At 38.0% G+C, this 14,556-nt stretch overlaps 1 protein-coding gene across 5 annotated transcripts in view; it reads right to left on the bottom strand.

Annotated features, from left to right (window-relative positions):
- The window catches only part of MYO6 (myosin VI), a 407,005-nt gene that overhangs the window by 54,364 nt on the left and 338,085 nt on the right, over positions 1 to 14,556 (bottom strand). For 3 of the 5 annotated variants that reach the window (XM_030199055.1, XM_030199058.1, XM_030199056.1), the window contains exons 29-30: positions 3,823 to 3,864; positions 3,368 to 3,397 (exon numbers count right to left, since the gene is read on the bottom strand). The exons of the other annotated variants lie outside the window; for them this stretch is intronic. In XM_030199055.1, coding sequence (XP_030054915.1) covers positions 3,368 to 3,397; positions 3,823 to 3,864 — 72 coding nt within the window. The remainder of the gene's footprint in view (positions 1 to 3,367; positions 3,398 to 3,822; positions 3,865 to 14,556) is intronic. 5 annotated transcript variants of the gene reach the window in all.

Here is a 14,556-nt window from a genome sequence, read left to right as displayed (position 1 = left end):
AGCATATGGAGACAGACTCATAGATCTCAATAGCTTTTATCTGCTGTCATTTTTTATGTTACCAGTACCTAGAACAGAAGAGGGGGGAACATATAATCTTCTGCAAAGATGGTCCTGGTAATTCAACCCAAGTGATACTTAACTGGCAGATTTTTCTGGATTTGAGCATCTTTGAGATGCTCTTTTTTCATACAGAAGACAATATGCCTGGGCGAACAGCACATTTGAAATATCGTTAATTCTTAGCAGAGGATTTCTCTCATTAGCCATAATGCATTTGATATGTAAATAGAAAGATAAGGTTTTAAATTATTTCCATAGCAGCTGCAAAGTCTTGTTAGTTTCTAAGTTCTGAGTGAGACGCACAGGCAGGGAATGCAGACTCTCCATCCCTACTGCAACGCCAAAGTTTTTTTGTTTTTTTTTTTAAGCCAACTTGCACTGAAAGGGGACTCATATGATGCTGCTAACAGAAGAGCCTTTAAAATAATGACCTCTTATGAGTATCTTGTCAGCTCCTTATGGTGGGTGCTTTCCGACTTATCTACAGAGACAATAAGGGGGGACGTTATCAATGTGGATACTGTTAAGTCAGGTTATTTACCAGAAGTGGGTATTTTAATTCAGGTTTCAATTTATTTATTTATTACATTTCTAGCCCACATTTTCCCACCTATTGCAGGCTCCATGTGGCTTACATAGTACCGGAGAGGCGTTCGCCAACTCGGTATGAACAAATACAAAGTGATGTTGTGGTAAGATAGGTTCATGTGGAACAGACACATTAGGGAATCGTAGAGCGGAAGAGTGTGTTATGTCCACTTCATGCTTTGGTTTCGTTGTGTTGCAGAGTTCAAGCATTTAAGTGGGATCGGTAGGGTATGCCTTTTTAAACAGGTTGGTTTTTAGTGATTCCCGGAAGTTTAGGTGATCATTTGTTGTTTTCACGGCTTTTGGTAATGTGTTCCACAGTTGTGTGCTTATGTAGGAAAAAACTGGATGTGTAAGTTGATTTGTATTTAAGTCCTTTGCAGCTTGGGTAGTGGAGATTTAGATATACATAAAATAGGACTCTGTGCTAAAATAACCCAACTTGTGATAAAATAACTTGACTTAAGCAGTAGCCCATGTTGATAATTTGCCCCTTAAAGTCTTTAGCTTGGTTTTCAGAGGCTATTTTCCTCATGTTTGAAAGTCTTTGAAAGAGCAAATGTGCAATCTAACCAACTGCAGAAATCAAATCAATGAGGTCATGCTAATCAAGCTTCCTTGGCCATCCTTCTTGTACCTATATTTGGGAGAGTCTGATGGAAGGAACCTTGGTCTCATGTCAACATAATCTGCATATAGCCTTTGTTCAGTTTGTGTGAGAGGAAAATGGAATTAGCTGCTATCTTCATAGATAATTTAACATGATTAATTCATAATATATAACGTAACCTACCTTAAAAAGACTAGTGGTTTTAGTGCATGCTAATGATTAGCTAAAAATAAGCACGCACTAAAGCTAAAGACACCCATAGAAACATATGGGCATCTCTAACATTTAGTGCATGCTTATTTTTAGCGCACACTAAAAATGCTAGCGATCCTTTGTAAAAGGACCCCTTAGGGCCTTATTCAATAAAGGTTATGCTCATAAATTTACACTCCTAAAATGTATGCTCCTAAATTACAAGTGTAATCTATGTTCCTACATACATTTAGGAGCATAAATTCCGCTCCTAAACTTATAAGCATAAAATTAGGAGCATAACCTTTACAGAATAAGGCCCTTAATGCACAGTTTACCATGTGGTAACTACTAGCATGCAAGTGCATTAAGGAGCTTATGGTATTTTTGCAGTAATACGCACATTTAGGGCCTCTTTTGCCAAACTGCAAGTTTACCGTGGCAACTATTGGGGCCGTTCCTACTATTTGCTATCACAAGGGCCACATTAAATTTGCAGCTACTGGATGATGGAGTCCCACATTAAGTTATAGTAACTGCAAATTTCACCACGATTTAGTAACAGGACCCCTTACTGTTTAAGAACACTCGAAAGCCACTAAGTAACTGGAAATGACAAGTGTTGTTAACAGCATAAAAGAAAGACTGAGTTTTAAGAAAAACTATGAAAGTGAGAGCTTGGCTTTAAATAACATTGCAGGCGTGAAATTTCTACCAGTTCAACATAATATCATCTGTTGTACAGCACATACCAGATTTATGTAGTGCTGTACAATGACACATAATATAAGACCCTGCTTACTGGAGTTACAATCTAGGCAACACATGCAAGATAACAAAAGGCTTTGCACTAAGGCAGCAATACCATGACTAAAAAGAACTTATAAGTAGATTAAATTGAGGATATTGAGTATCATTAAATATGTAGGCAACATTAACTATTTAAGAGGAAGAACTAAATAGGTTGTTAGGTACAAGCTGGAAAGGTAGGCAAGTAAACTACTTGTCTAATTGGTTAAAACTTCAGAACCTCAGGCCTCTGTTCCACTAACAATCTATATCAGGAGTGTGTGCAACCTCAGTCCTCAAGGGCTGCAACCCAGGGGTTTGCAGGATTTCCCAATGAATATTCAAGATCTATTTGCAAGCACCGTTTACCCCTGATCTATATAATAAAGAAAGGGTGGGGGCAAGGGGCCCCTACACCTCTTTAATAGCTTAATAATTGCTATGTTCTTATGAAATATCAGCCCCAGCTGTGTCTAAGCAACACATTCACTAAGCCCTCTGTTCACAAAGGCGTGCTAGTGGCTGTCACGCAGCATTGCCAAAACAGCCCATTCAAAGTGAATGGGCTCTGTCGGCAGTACCGCACCGCAAGCTGCTAGAGCAGCTTTGTAAACAGGGGCCTAAGTCTCGATCTCAGAATGAAAAATCTGATTTCATCAGTAGGATGAATTGAGGTTCAGATAGTAAAAGTAAATTCAAAGAGGGTAGTTTTCAGACTGGGCTTTAATCTAGTAAAAGAAAGCCTGGTACAAGTGTTCAGGAAAGCTAATTCCAGACACTGGGTGCAGCCAGGTGAAATGTTATGATCTGACAATCCTATGATGGAATCCATAGGCAAGAATCTTAAAAACTATAAAAGAGAGATACATTTTTTAAAACGCAGTTTTTAAATTCAGCCTCTTAAGATGATTGCAGGATTGATTTAGCTGTCTTTAGCTCCTATCGCTTCGTAACTCAAGGTGAGTTACATTCAGATAGCTTACGTAAATAGGATTTATTTACAATAACTTTCTTCTATGTAGAGCTCTAACTTCAAAACCTAAAAAGTAATCTGCTTCCATATTTACATGAAATGAAGAGCAAAACAACATTTTTAAGTTAAAAAAATGTAAAACCAGGTCATACATTGTCATTTTGGGTCCTAGTACACCAGCTCTGTAAACAAAAGAAATCTGGATTAGTTCCAACGTTTCTTAATTAGGCTTCTGACAGACAGAAGTGTGAAAAGGTTAGTTGCAAATCTTTTTCCTTCTTTAGCTTTCATAGTTAATGATCTTTCCTTGATGCAGAAAAAAAAAGAGTGACAAAAAAAAAAACCAAATCTACACAACCATAATTTTCTAAAAAAAAAAAAAAAAACTATTTCACTGGGTAACTTGATTAGACAAGATCACATCATAGGTAATTTCTTAAAGCATAAAATTAGAATGCATCATATGTGCCTTAATTTATCTGTGTTTATGGTATTCTGATCACAGTTATTGACAAACTATTTCATTACTGTAAATCAAAAGTTGCATACATGCAAACATTATAATTATGTAGCTATATATCCTACAACATAAAATGTTGGTCCTTACTTAGCAGCTAATGAGACAGGTTGAATGATTTCAGTGTTCAATCTGTGAAAAAAAACTTGCAGGTAAAAAAATCTTCTACAAACAGAGGACGAATACAAAAATGACAAATATGACTCATATACAATGGGGTAAACACTAAGGGACATTAGTGGGTGCTAAGTGCTTAAGTACCCACTAACGCCTATTAGTGTTTACGCTCTTAGTATGAGTTTAACACACATTAACCTTTAGTAAACATGGCCTTATACGTGCTTAAATACATACAAGCATGTCTTCAAATCCAACAGCTATAGAAAAATCTAATATATACATATATATACTGACATTCAAATATATAGAGTTCTCAAAAATGTTAGAGATCATCACATAACAACATTATATATAACTTGGCAGGGAAGGAAAAAGCCTCAAAGAGCTTCAGAAATCTCTCTCCTTAGAAGCTAGAACACCATATATTGGCTCAACTGTTCATCATCGGCATAAAAAAACTTCCACTGCCTATAACTTGCTGTCAATTATCTAACCAAAATAGCAACCATTATTGTGAAATAATCTACTTAGCTTTAAGTTCCTTAGATTGCTATAATTCCGTGTCCATTGAGAAGTATAGTATTCGAGCTGTCGCAAAATGCCAGAAACCAACGTTGGCCACCGTTTCGTCTAACTGCATCAGGGTTAGTGGCAATGTTTCCAAGTGCTCGACTGATCTCAATACAAGCCAGAGTTAAATTCAATACAAACTCCTTCAAAAAATCTCAATCACAAACTAGCCAAACAGCATAGAGCTGGGAATTGCACTCAGATTGTTACTTAACTTCTGAAATGTGCTGGATGATTAAATATAACTAACGGCTAGAATATTTATTTACGCAACATTTCGTCTGTCTTTCCAACAGCTGAAGGATGGCACAGCATATACAGACAATAATAAAATGTTAACCCATTAAAAAAGACAATAAAACTAATACAAATGCAAACCCTCAAAAAAATCTCATTTCAATACTCAAGACAAAACTGGTCATCTAACTGTTTAAAAGCCTGAGGAAAAGGTCAGGTCTTGGCCATACAAGAAAAAGCAAGTTTTGACACAGGTGAATTGCTAACACTAGACAGGGAGACGGAAAATACCTCCTTGTGATGGCTTTCTAACTGCATGCATAGTTAATAATAAGAAATGATTCATTTGTTTGAATGAAGATAAAAGATTTTTTTTAAACAGTTTGAGGCATCATCATTTATAGTTTATTGCTTAGTGCTTATGAAATGGTTGCAAATTCATACCAGCTCAGTTTCTTGTCTTCCTATTACTCAGCTTTTCACCTACTACATTTTTTGAGTAGCTTATCAATGCTTATCCAGCTGCCCACAGTTTTAATCTTTTTAAAACCACTAGCTTTCCATGTAATATATCACCATTTAAACTACCAAAGTGTTAGAATAGCTGTGGATCTTATACTTTACAATAAGTGTATAGAACAGTTCATGGAATTAGTCTTGTCGCAGTGGTTCACATCATATCATCAAGGGTGGATTACTCTAATACATTCTACAATGGCTTGACTACAAAGTGCAACAGCTGCAATTGATTAAGAATGCTGCATCAAGAATGATAGAAGGTTATGTGCAATGTGATTACCTCACACCACTTCTGTGGCTACCAGTACATAAGGGCTACATTTTAAAACTCTGTCTCTTATCTTCAAGGCCCTCAAAAGGAAATCAGCCAGAGTACTTGAAGAACAGGATCTCCATCTAAGCATCTTCAAGCTTATTAAGGTCCTCCAAACGAATATCTCTAACCGCTCTCTCTCCAAAGAAATCACAAGATGCGATACCCGCCAACAAGCCTTCTCCGTAGTAGCCCCCACAGTATGGAATGCACAACCAGAAATTCTTGTGCTAATGAATCTACCTCCACTTTAGGAAGGAAGTGAAAGCTTGGCTCTTCTCCCTTCTCCCAAGCCTTTAATGGAAGAAGCCACTAACTAGCTACTCATAAATACTGTGGCAGGAGTTGCTTATTTACTCGTACTCTAATTGAGATCATTTGCACGAGTGCAGGAGTAGCCTAATGGTTAGTACAATGAACTGAGATCCTGGGGAACTGGGTTCAATTCCCACTGCACCTCCTTGTGACCCTAGGCAAGTCACTTAACCCTCCATTGCCCCAGGTACAAAAAACACCTTACATTGAGAGCCCACTAGGGACAGAAAAAGTACCTGCATATATGTGTATAGCGCTGCGTACATCTAGTAGTACTATAGAAATTAGTAGTAGTAGTAGCAGTTCTGATTCCATGTGCAATTTTCCTTAAGTTAGTCACACTTATTTTGTAGCTCATATTACTCTATCTATACATTCTACCTCCACTTACACCCTAAGGTGTCCATTAAGATGTTTTAATGCGTTTTATGCTGATACTGTAAAGTAGCATACTATGCCATAATGTATACTGTTATTTTTTCACTGCTGTAATTATCTATTGACAATATCCAGCTTATTCTTGCTGTATACCGTCTTGGGTGAATGTCTTCAAAAATGTGGTAAATAAAATCTAATACTAATAAATACACATCAGAGCAGGACTTCCCAAACTGTGGGCTGTGACCCCAAATTGGGTTGTGAAACACACGTTTGTGTCACAGCTACAGTTAGGTTTCTTATAGTCCACTAATTCCATTTGTATAGTTCAAAGTGTATTACAGCAAGAATCTAGATCACAATACGTCTAGGATGTAACAAATTAAAATTTGGCACAGATAGCGAACTATTTCTTAATCACATACTCGAACAGTAAAGTCTCTAAACCGTTCTTAAACATATTATAGGTAATTAAGGACTGTAAATTCATGGGCAACAATTGCCAGAATTTAGCTGCAAACAAACTTACTAAATATTTCTTCATAATGATGCCTTTAGGACTCGAGAAATCATCAGCCTGCACATCTGGGGGTTGCGTGCTTTCTGTGGCCACAATAACCATGTCACATCCATAGCAAGTTGGATACACATTGTCTTGGAGGTCAATCCAATATTATTTATTTATTAGGATTTATTTACTGCCTTTTTGAAAAAATTCACCCAAGGTAGTATACAGCAAGAATACACTGAACACAAGCAACAGACCATTATAGTAGTAAAAATATTCAAACTATAGTACATAGTATAGCACAGCATGCTACTTAAATTGTCAACACAACACACAATAAAACATATTAATAGACATAATAGGGTATAAGAAAAGGTGACACACATAAATATGATAGAGTAACAGGAGCTAGAAAACAAGGGGATTAGTTCAAAAAAGTTGCATGTGAATTCCTGCTGAGGAACTATTGATGCATAATAATAACAATGAGTGGGGGTTGCCTCTCCTGGACCTCATGACCACAAGGAAAAATGCCACAGTGCTACGATTTCTTGAGTCATTGGAAGGAATTATGTTCTCATGTAGTTCAGCTCTGGAACTCACTGCCAGAGGACAGACATTAGCGTATCTGGGTTTAAAAAAAGGTTTGGGTAAGTTTCTGGAGGAAAAGTCCATAGTCTGCTATACTGCTTGCCCTGGGATTGGTAGAATTGAATGTTCTCACTATTTGGGTTTCTGTCAGCTACTTGTGACCTGGATTGGCCACTGTTGGAGGTAGGATGCTGGGCTAGATAGGCCATTGGTCTGACCCACTATGGCTATTCTTATGTTCTTATGTCTGCTGGAGAAGAAGTGGATAAGCATGACGTCTACAGCATGTGTAATCAGTGCTGACCCTTCTGTGTGTGCGACCAGCAAGTTGCTTCTTCCATTAAAGGCTTGGGAGATGAGCCAAGCCTTCGCCTGATATACACTGTTTCCATTCAATCTGAAGTTTAGAAACGCTACAGCCCTAATCACCACTTGTTTTCAAAAAGGTTCCTTGCAGTGACAGAATAGCGGTTATAGAACACCATAGTGAAACCTGAAATGCATGTTCCATTGCTCCTGATACTACTCACTGTGGGATCTTACACAAATTGCTTAGTGTCCTCGAGCTCAGACTGCAAGGTCTACAGGATAGGGGCTTTAATAGTATGCAGCATCCTGCATAACACAGTGCAAATAATAAATCTTTAATAAAATTTGTGACATTACAAAAGACATTGAAAAATTGCACAAAAGCCTACTTTAGATACAATTAAAACTATTCTACTCAAGTTATTCTATTAATGGATGTCAACAATTCATTTTTATTCTTGCAAGTAAAGGAAATTCAGGCACAATAAATAATAGCAACTTACTGTTCTTGCAAACTAAGCTATTCATAGTCATCACTGTTTTATGGCTATCAGGATTTGCTGGCTGTGCTGTATTCCTACAAAGCATATCACATCAATAACCAGCATTTTCTTTTTCCAAAATGAATAGCACACAATGAGAATAGAGCAGAAGTACTTCACTCATCCTGAGCCTACGATTTCATTTCAGAATATTGCAGAAGTAGCTTAATAAGAGGTAGAAAGTGAATAACTGACAAATTAGCAACAGTACCTGCTAAAATGGCTTTTAGCTACTGAGTGTGTTCAATGCCTCTGCTCTGAGAACATAAGAAATTCTCTGTTGATATTGACTATTTTCCTTTTGTAACCCTCTATTGTTCTCCTCCTCAGTCGTCTCTCCTCCAAGGCAAAAAGCTCTAATCTGCTCAGCCTTTTTTCGTTAAGGGAGCCATTCCTTCCCCTTTATTTATCGATTAAAATATTTTATAATCCATCCCCCCAACCCCACTCAAGGTTGCCCAAGGCCACATATAAAAATAAAATTATACAATGCTTAAGTAGTGAAGAATATATAAAAACAAGCAATACAATCAGTACAGGAAAGAGCAAAACATGGAAGACAGTCAAGGAAATTTTAAGTTAATTCAATTCCTGCTGGATTCCCTCAGGCAACTTACTCCACAACATGGATGACACAACTGAAAATATTCTGGCTCTAGCTCACAAGCTCTTTAGAACCTTAAAAGTAGCATTAGATAAAATGCAGACCACAACGGACATTCTGACTCACATCACAACAGTGTGTCACTTGAATAATGCAGGCCATTGCCATGAAACAACAAAAGCAAAAACCAACATCTTAAACTGAGCCCTATTTGCTTTAAAATGGGAAGGCTGGAAAATCTTCCTATTTCACCAAAACCACTCTAGCCACTGCATTTTGGGCTACTTGACACCTCTACATGAGCCTCAAAGGGAAGACTGCAGTAGTCCAAATGGGCCAATATCAGGGTCTCTACCTCTGTTTTAAAGAAATGTAGTTCCTGAGTGGTTGAAGCCTTTGCCCTATTCTTAATTTTAAAAATGCAGTCTTAATGAAATGGAAAACTTAATCTTCCAGGTACAATCTAAGATGAAAACAAGCTCATGGATCTTTTACCAAAGATGACCAAACTATAGTCCCTGCAAATGAACAGATATCTGAACTCTCCTGAACGAACCAAAGCACTTTCATTTTATTAGTGTTCACTAGGAGATTTGACAGCAACCAGTTCAAAAAGGTTCAAAGTCATAATTTATATTGTATGAAGGCCACAACCCCCCCCCCCCCCCCACACCACCTTTACCAGGAAGAGAATCTGGATGTCTTCAGTATCAATAAAACTCTTAGAACCTAAAGGTCACATCAGACCCTCTTAAAGGTTGCACTGAAATGTTAAATAAAAGGAGGGTACAAAGAAAGAAGAAAACCAAGATGAAGAAGAAACACAGTGGGAATGACCCAACAGGTGAACCAGGATTTCATCAAGGATGTCCTTTATTTAGCAGTGGTGTAGGTGTACAATGCATATATGCTCAGAATAATTGGAATAATTGTAGTGAGACAACGGGACTCAACACAGGTCATGATTTGGCATCAACGCTTTCATCAGGAGTCCTAGTTGAGATGCCTTACATGTTAGCAGGATTAAAAGAATGTCTTCCAAATGGTTTAATATCAAAGAAATTAATCTGAGCTATCATTAGCACAGAGACGCCTCTTTCCTGAGTCGAAGCATCACAAAAAGTAAAAGAAGGGACAATGGTGAACCCTGCAAGATGTAACATGGTAAACCAGTAGAAGTCAGATGCCATAGTCTTACAGGCAAACAACAAGCAAAGCAGAGAAAACAGCAACACAAATCAAATGACACCAAATGCAAAGGACCCTACATGGCCCATGTTTTGGCAAAATGCCTGCATCAGGGATCATATCATGATCTCAAAAAGAATAGATCCCTGTGCAATTTGTTAACAAGAGTATTCCAAATCAAAGTAGCTAGCTTCTGGGGGTGAGAGGGTGCAGTCACCTAACAGGAATACCAATTCTTTTAACTGCTATCTGCCAGCCTTTCTGTCCTTCCTTAGGATCTGCCATGTTGGGTCCTTCAATAAACTTTGATTCCTCCAAATTAAGACTCTTCATTTTGTTCCAAATGTGGCCCACTGCAGTAAGTTACAGGCCACCACGACAAATCAATCAGTTAATACTGTATCTTGCAGTCGCAGAGCCCCACAGGTACCCCAGCTCAAAAGCAAAAGCAAGGCCTAGGAGAATCGGACCAATGTGCTCTCCTTTATTCAGATGTAAACGAACCTTATCCCGCTACCAGAAACGTCTCTATTATGGGGACCAACTGAAAGTCTGAATGAAAAGCATCTTGCTTTCAAGTATCCTCCAAAGAGAGCAATCTGCAGAGTAACAATGAACTCAGAAAACTTTACACCTACAACACCCCCACACACCAAGAAAATGGGGAGGGGTGAGTTCTGCAATTGGATGATAATTAATTGAAGCTGAAGCATTAATTGAAGCTGTTTGTTCAAACAAACAGAAACCGTTTCCTCTATCGAGAACATCAAACAAACCATCAACAGCTCCAAGGCACAGTCTGGTAGAAATCAAATAAGGAGTAACATGGATCTAATAAATGAGAAGGCTTCATTCCTTCTAAATGGTTAGCCCAGGTTCCTGTGCAGAAAGCGAAAATAATGGACTCTAACGGTTGCTAACATATATTCAGTATTGACTCTTTTCTAAAACTGCAAGTGATCCTAAGGGTGTTAAGGGCTTCCTGGCCTCCAAATCCAGACACAATTGAGCACTTCTTGCATAGCAGAAATGCTAAAAACAAAGGGATATGGTATCTCAAAATCTAAAGCCAGAACTGTGCTCTTCCGCAATAGATGTTCAACCATTGCAAACGGTTCTCTAGAATTTCCAGATATCAAATACATGATAGATATGAAGTAGGATTTTTTTTCCCACAGGAGCAAATTTTAGAAGCATCTCTAGATTGAAATAATGGCATTTACACATGGAGATGGCATATACTTATATATGGTGATTTCAGTTTGCCACAATATCTGCATGCACATGCTTCGGTATACAGAGATTTCAAGGTAGAAGGATTTGGGTGTGTTTTGGGCAGCTAAAAAAATGTGAATAAACATGAACCAACTTAATTCTACCAGCCCACCTACACAACTCCAGCTCTGACGATGACACTGACTCTGACACCAATTATACCTCTGACCTTATTTTCAAATCCCCTTATACTCAATCTCCAATCTTTTCTTCTGTATCCTTTTTACCATATCCCTCCCCAATCTCCTTCCCCTTTTACCCTATCCTATCCTTGTCTACCTCCCCTATTCTGGGCACTGTTGCCATTGTGTTTTCACCAGTTTATAATATCATCTTGCATGTCCTTTGTAATGCTTTTTTTTTTTTACTATGTAAGCAGCTATGCTTATCACAGTTTATAATATTCTTCTTACATGTTGTTTGTAATCCTTTTTTTTTTTTTTAACTATGTAAGCCGCACTGAACCTGCTGTATGTGGGAAAGCGCGGGGTACAAATGTAATAAATAAATAAAGTACAATGCGAATAATCACGTACATTACAAAATTTCTGTGCCAGCTTTTTGTATCTGTATGATGGCATAAGCAAGTGCCAACTACCAGAGCATTGGGCCCGGGCTGTTCTATGAATCGGGTGCAAGTGTGCGTCACCTCTAGAGTCTAACATCACAAAAAAGCATAAGACAAAGTTATTTCACATGGCTCCTTGGCTCTTCTTGTTCATGTAAGCTTGGAAACTGCACCACAGAACATTATAACAAATAGTAGATGATGGCAGATAACGACCAATAAGATAAACTTATTACATATGGTATGAAGTGATATTCCTATGTATACCTGATCTTGATTTATCCTTGCCATGAACGTGGCACTTATACAGGTGAAACCCCTGAGTAACGCTGTTCTATTTCTTCATATGTAAATTTGCAAAATGGATGATCTGGCTGTTATGTGCAGGCAAACATATGTGAACTCCTGCATGCCTTTACATGTATTTTACAAAAGGCTCTGCATTCGGTAGAGGCTTTTGTAAAATAACAAGGAAATGTGAACATCCCGACCTTGACATTTTATTTTCCACATACAACCCCTATGCAAATGGGACTGAATATCTATTTGTCGTTGCACATCATTTTGCTACTGGCATCATCCTGCTGCTTAACATTAACTTTCTTTTTTAAAATCCTCTACTCATATGAACCAATGAAGCTCTAGGCATACAAATGCCACATTGTTTTAAGAGCGGCAGTTACATCCAGGATGTGAAAACGCCTACATCCCACTTCATTCACAAAGACTCCCCTAACTATGGGTTTAAACAGCCCAAAAGGCTATGATCTGACTCCCAAAACTACCTAAACTTGTCCAAACTGACTTGCAACTAAATAACTCCTAAACATATCTACTTACTTTTTAAACCTCCACCACACACTGAGCTGAGGACTTCAGATATGCCTGCGATGATTCCAAGGTCTTTTTCCTGGTGGCAACTTCTAATCTGAACTTAGCATTGTACAAGCTGTAGTTAGGATTTTTTTTCCCTTTGCGCCTCTCAACATTAAACTTAATCTACGATTTTGACACTCATTTCTGCAGTTTGTCAAAGTCCTTCTGTAGTTACATAGAAAAGACAGCAGATAAAGACCATGTGGCCTATCCAGTCTGCCCATCCATATCATCTACTATCCCTTCCTCTCCCTTACAGATCCTATATACTTGTTCTCATAGTCTTGTTTTAACTATCTTTGAATATTTTTGTGCCATCTGCAATTTGATCAATTCACTTCCTACTCTCTTTTACAGATTGTTAATATTGCCACCAAGGATGAGTTTCGACTTACCCTCAACCAAATCATAACATGCAGAAAAAAATGATTTTGCCATATGTGTTCGCATATAACAGTGTGTCTTCTAGTCCAATAAATTCAGAAACAGAACTTTATTTAATCAAAATCAAATGTGTTATGTTATCATAAACAGGCAGCATAGATGGGTTAAGTAGTCCTTATCTTCTGATATGTATGATTTTAATTATTATTTGTAATTTTCCACAACAAAGTTAACAAAGAGAGGAAAACCAAAGCTCTCAGTCCCTTACAGTAATTCAGGTGGCTTTAAGTCTGAGACAAAACAGCTGTCGGCATGCTTTTATCTCTCAAAGAGATTACTTCTCTCATAAGCAGGATGTTTCAGAGTGGTTGTCATTTTAGGATGCAGCAAGCTGTGCTGCTGGTACTATACAAAACCTGTGGATATTTGGACTCCAGGGACATTATGATTTCTACCAGTCTTTCATGTAATTGTTTATTTATTTATTATCTCATTTGTACCCCACATTTTCCCAACAGCGCCAGGCTCAATGTGGCTTACAGTGCACCGCAGAGGCAGACGCAAATGCAGTAATAATATGCTAATACAGTTGGGGGCATGATTTTACTACAGCCAGTGTTGTTCTTTTTAAAATAGATGGTTATGGCTAAAGCATAGGAGAAAGACCTTTGGATCCTTCAATTAGTAAGCTAAATATTTCTCATATAAAGTACTTTTTGTTAATTGCTTGAAAATGCTTTAGAAGAACTTTGCTAAGAACTTAGCAAAACTTATCCTTATCATAATCCCTGTAAATGTTTCAAGACACTATTTATGTAGGAATCCTATATCTCCAGATGTATAAAATACCCTAAATACAGCTCAGGGAAAATAAAATGAGTACATACTTGGGTTATGGAAGTCCGTCTCAGGATAGCACAAACACTACCATAATCTTCTAGAAAAGATTTTTAGTCTAGTATGGTGGTTTTCTATGTGCCACCAGATGCAGTCCCTCTGTATCAGCTAGTTAAGCTTAGAAAGAAAGGAATGAGTTCCAAAGGGGATTCAGGGCCAGCTGTTTAGTAGTGTGGGAGAGAAGCAGGTACTGCAGTGTATGATTCATGGCATGAATGCTGCTCACAACTGATGGCTGTGCTCCTGGACAAGAAAACAGGACATGTGTACTTATGACAATCTTGAATTTGAGATCTACAGTACTATTTTGATAACAGGTTTAGTGAATCCTCTGCAGTACCTTCCCTCAGCATTTAGATGCAGCTTCATGTCCCTGCAGCACTGTGACTGACGTTGACTTTGGACTTTTGCTGGCTGTGCAAAACTTGCTTTCAAATAGGAAGGGGCTAGATTCAGTAAATGGTACTCAAAAATTGGTGCTCAATGCTATTCTATAATGGGCATTCATCTTTGCATGTCCATTATAGAATATCACTGAATGCCAATTTCTGAGCGCCAGGACTTATGCTTGCTTAAACTGGAATTCTATAACACTATCCCCGTGCACCTCCCATTGCCACCCTTTTGGGT

The sequence above is a fragment of the Microcaecilia unicolor genome, chromosome 3 (genome assembly GCF_901765095.1).
Source record: "Microcaecilia unicolor chromosome 3, aMicUni1.1, whole genome shotgun sequence".
Lineage (NCBI taxonomy): Eukaryota > Metazoa > Chordata > Amphibia > Gymnophiona > Siphonopidae > Microcaecilia > Microcaecilia unicolor.
The sequence above is the reverse complement of the archived record's forward strand: the minus strand, read 5'-3'. Positions and strand labels throughout refer to the sequence as shown.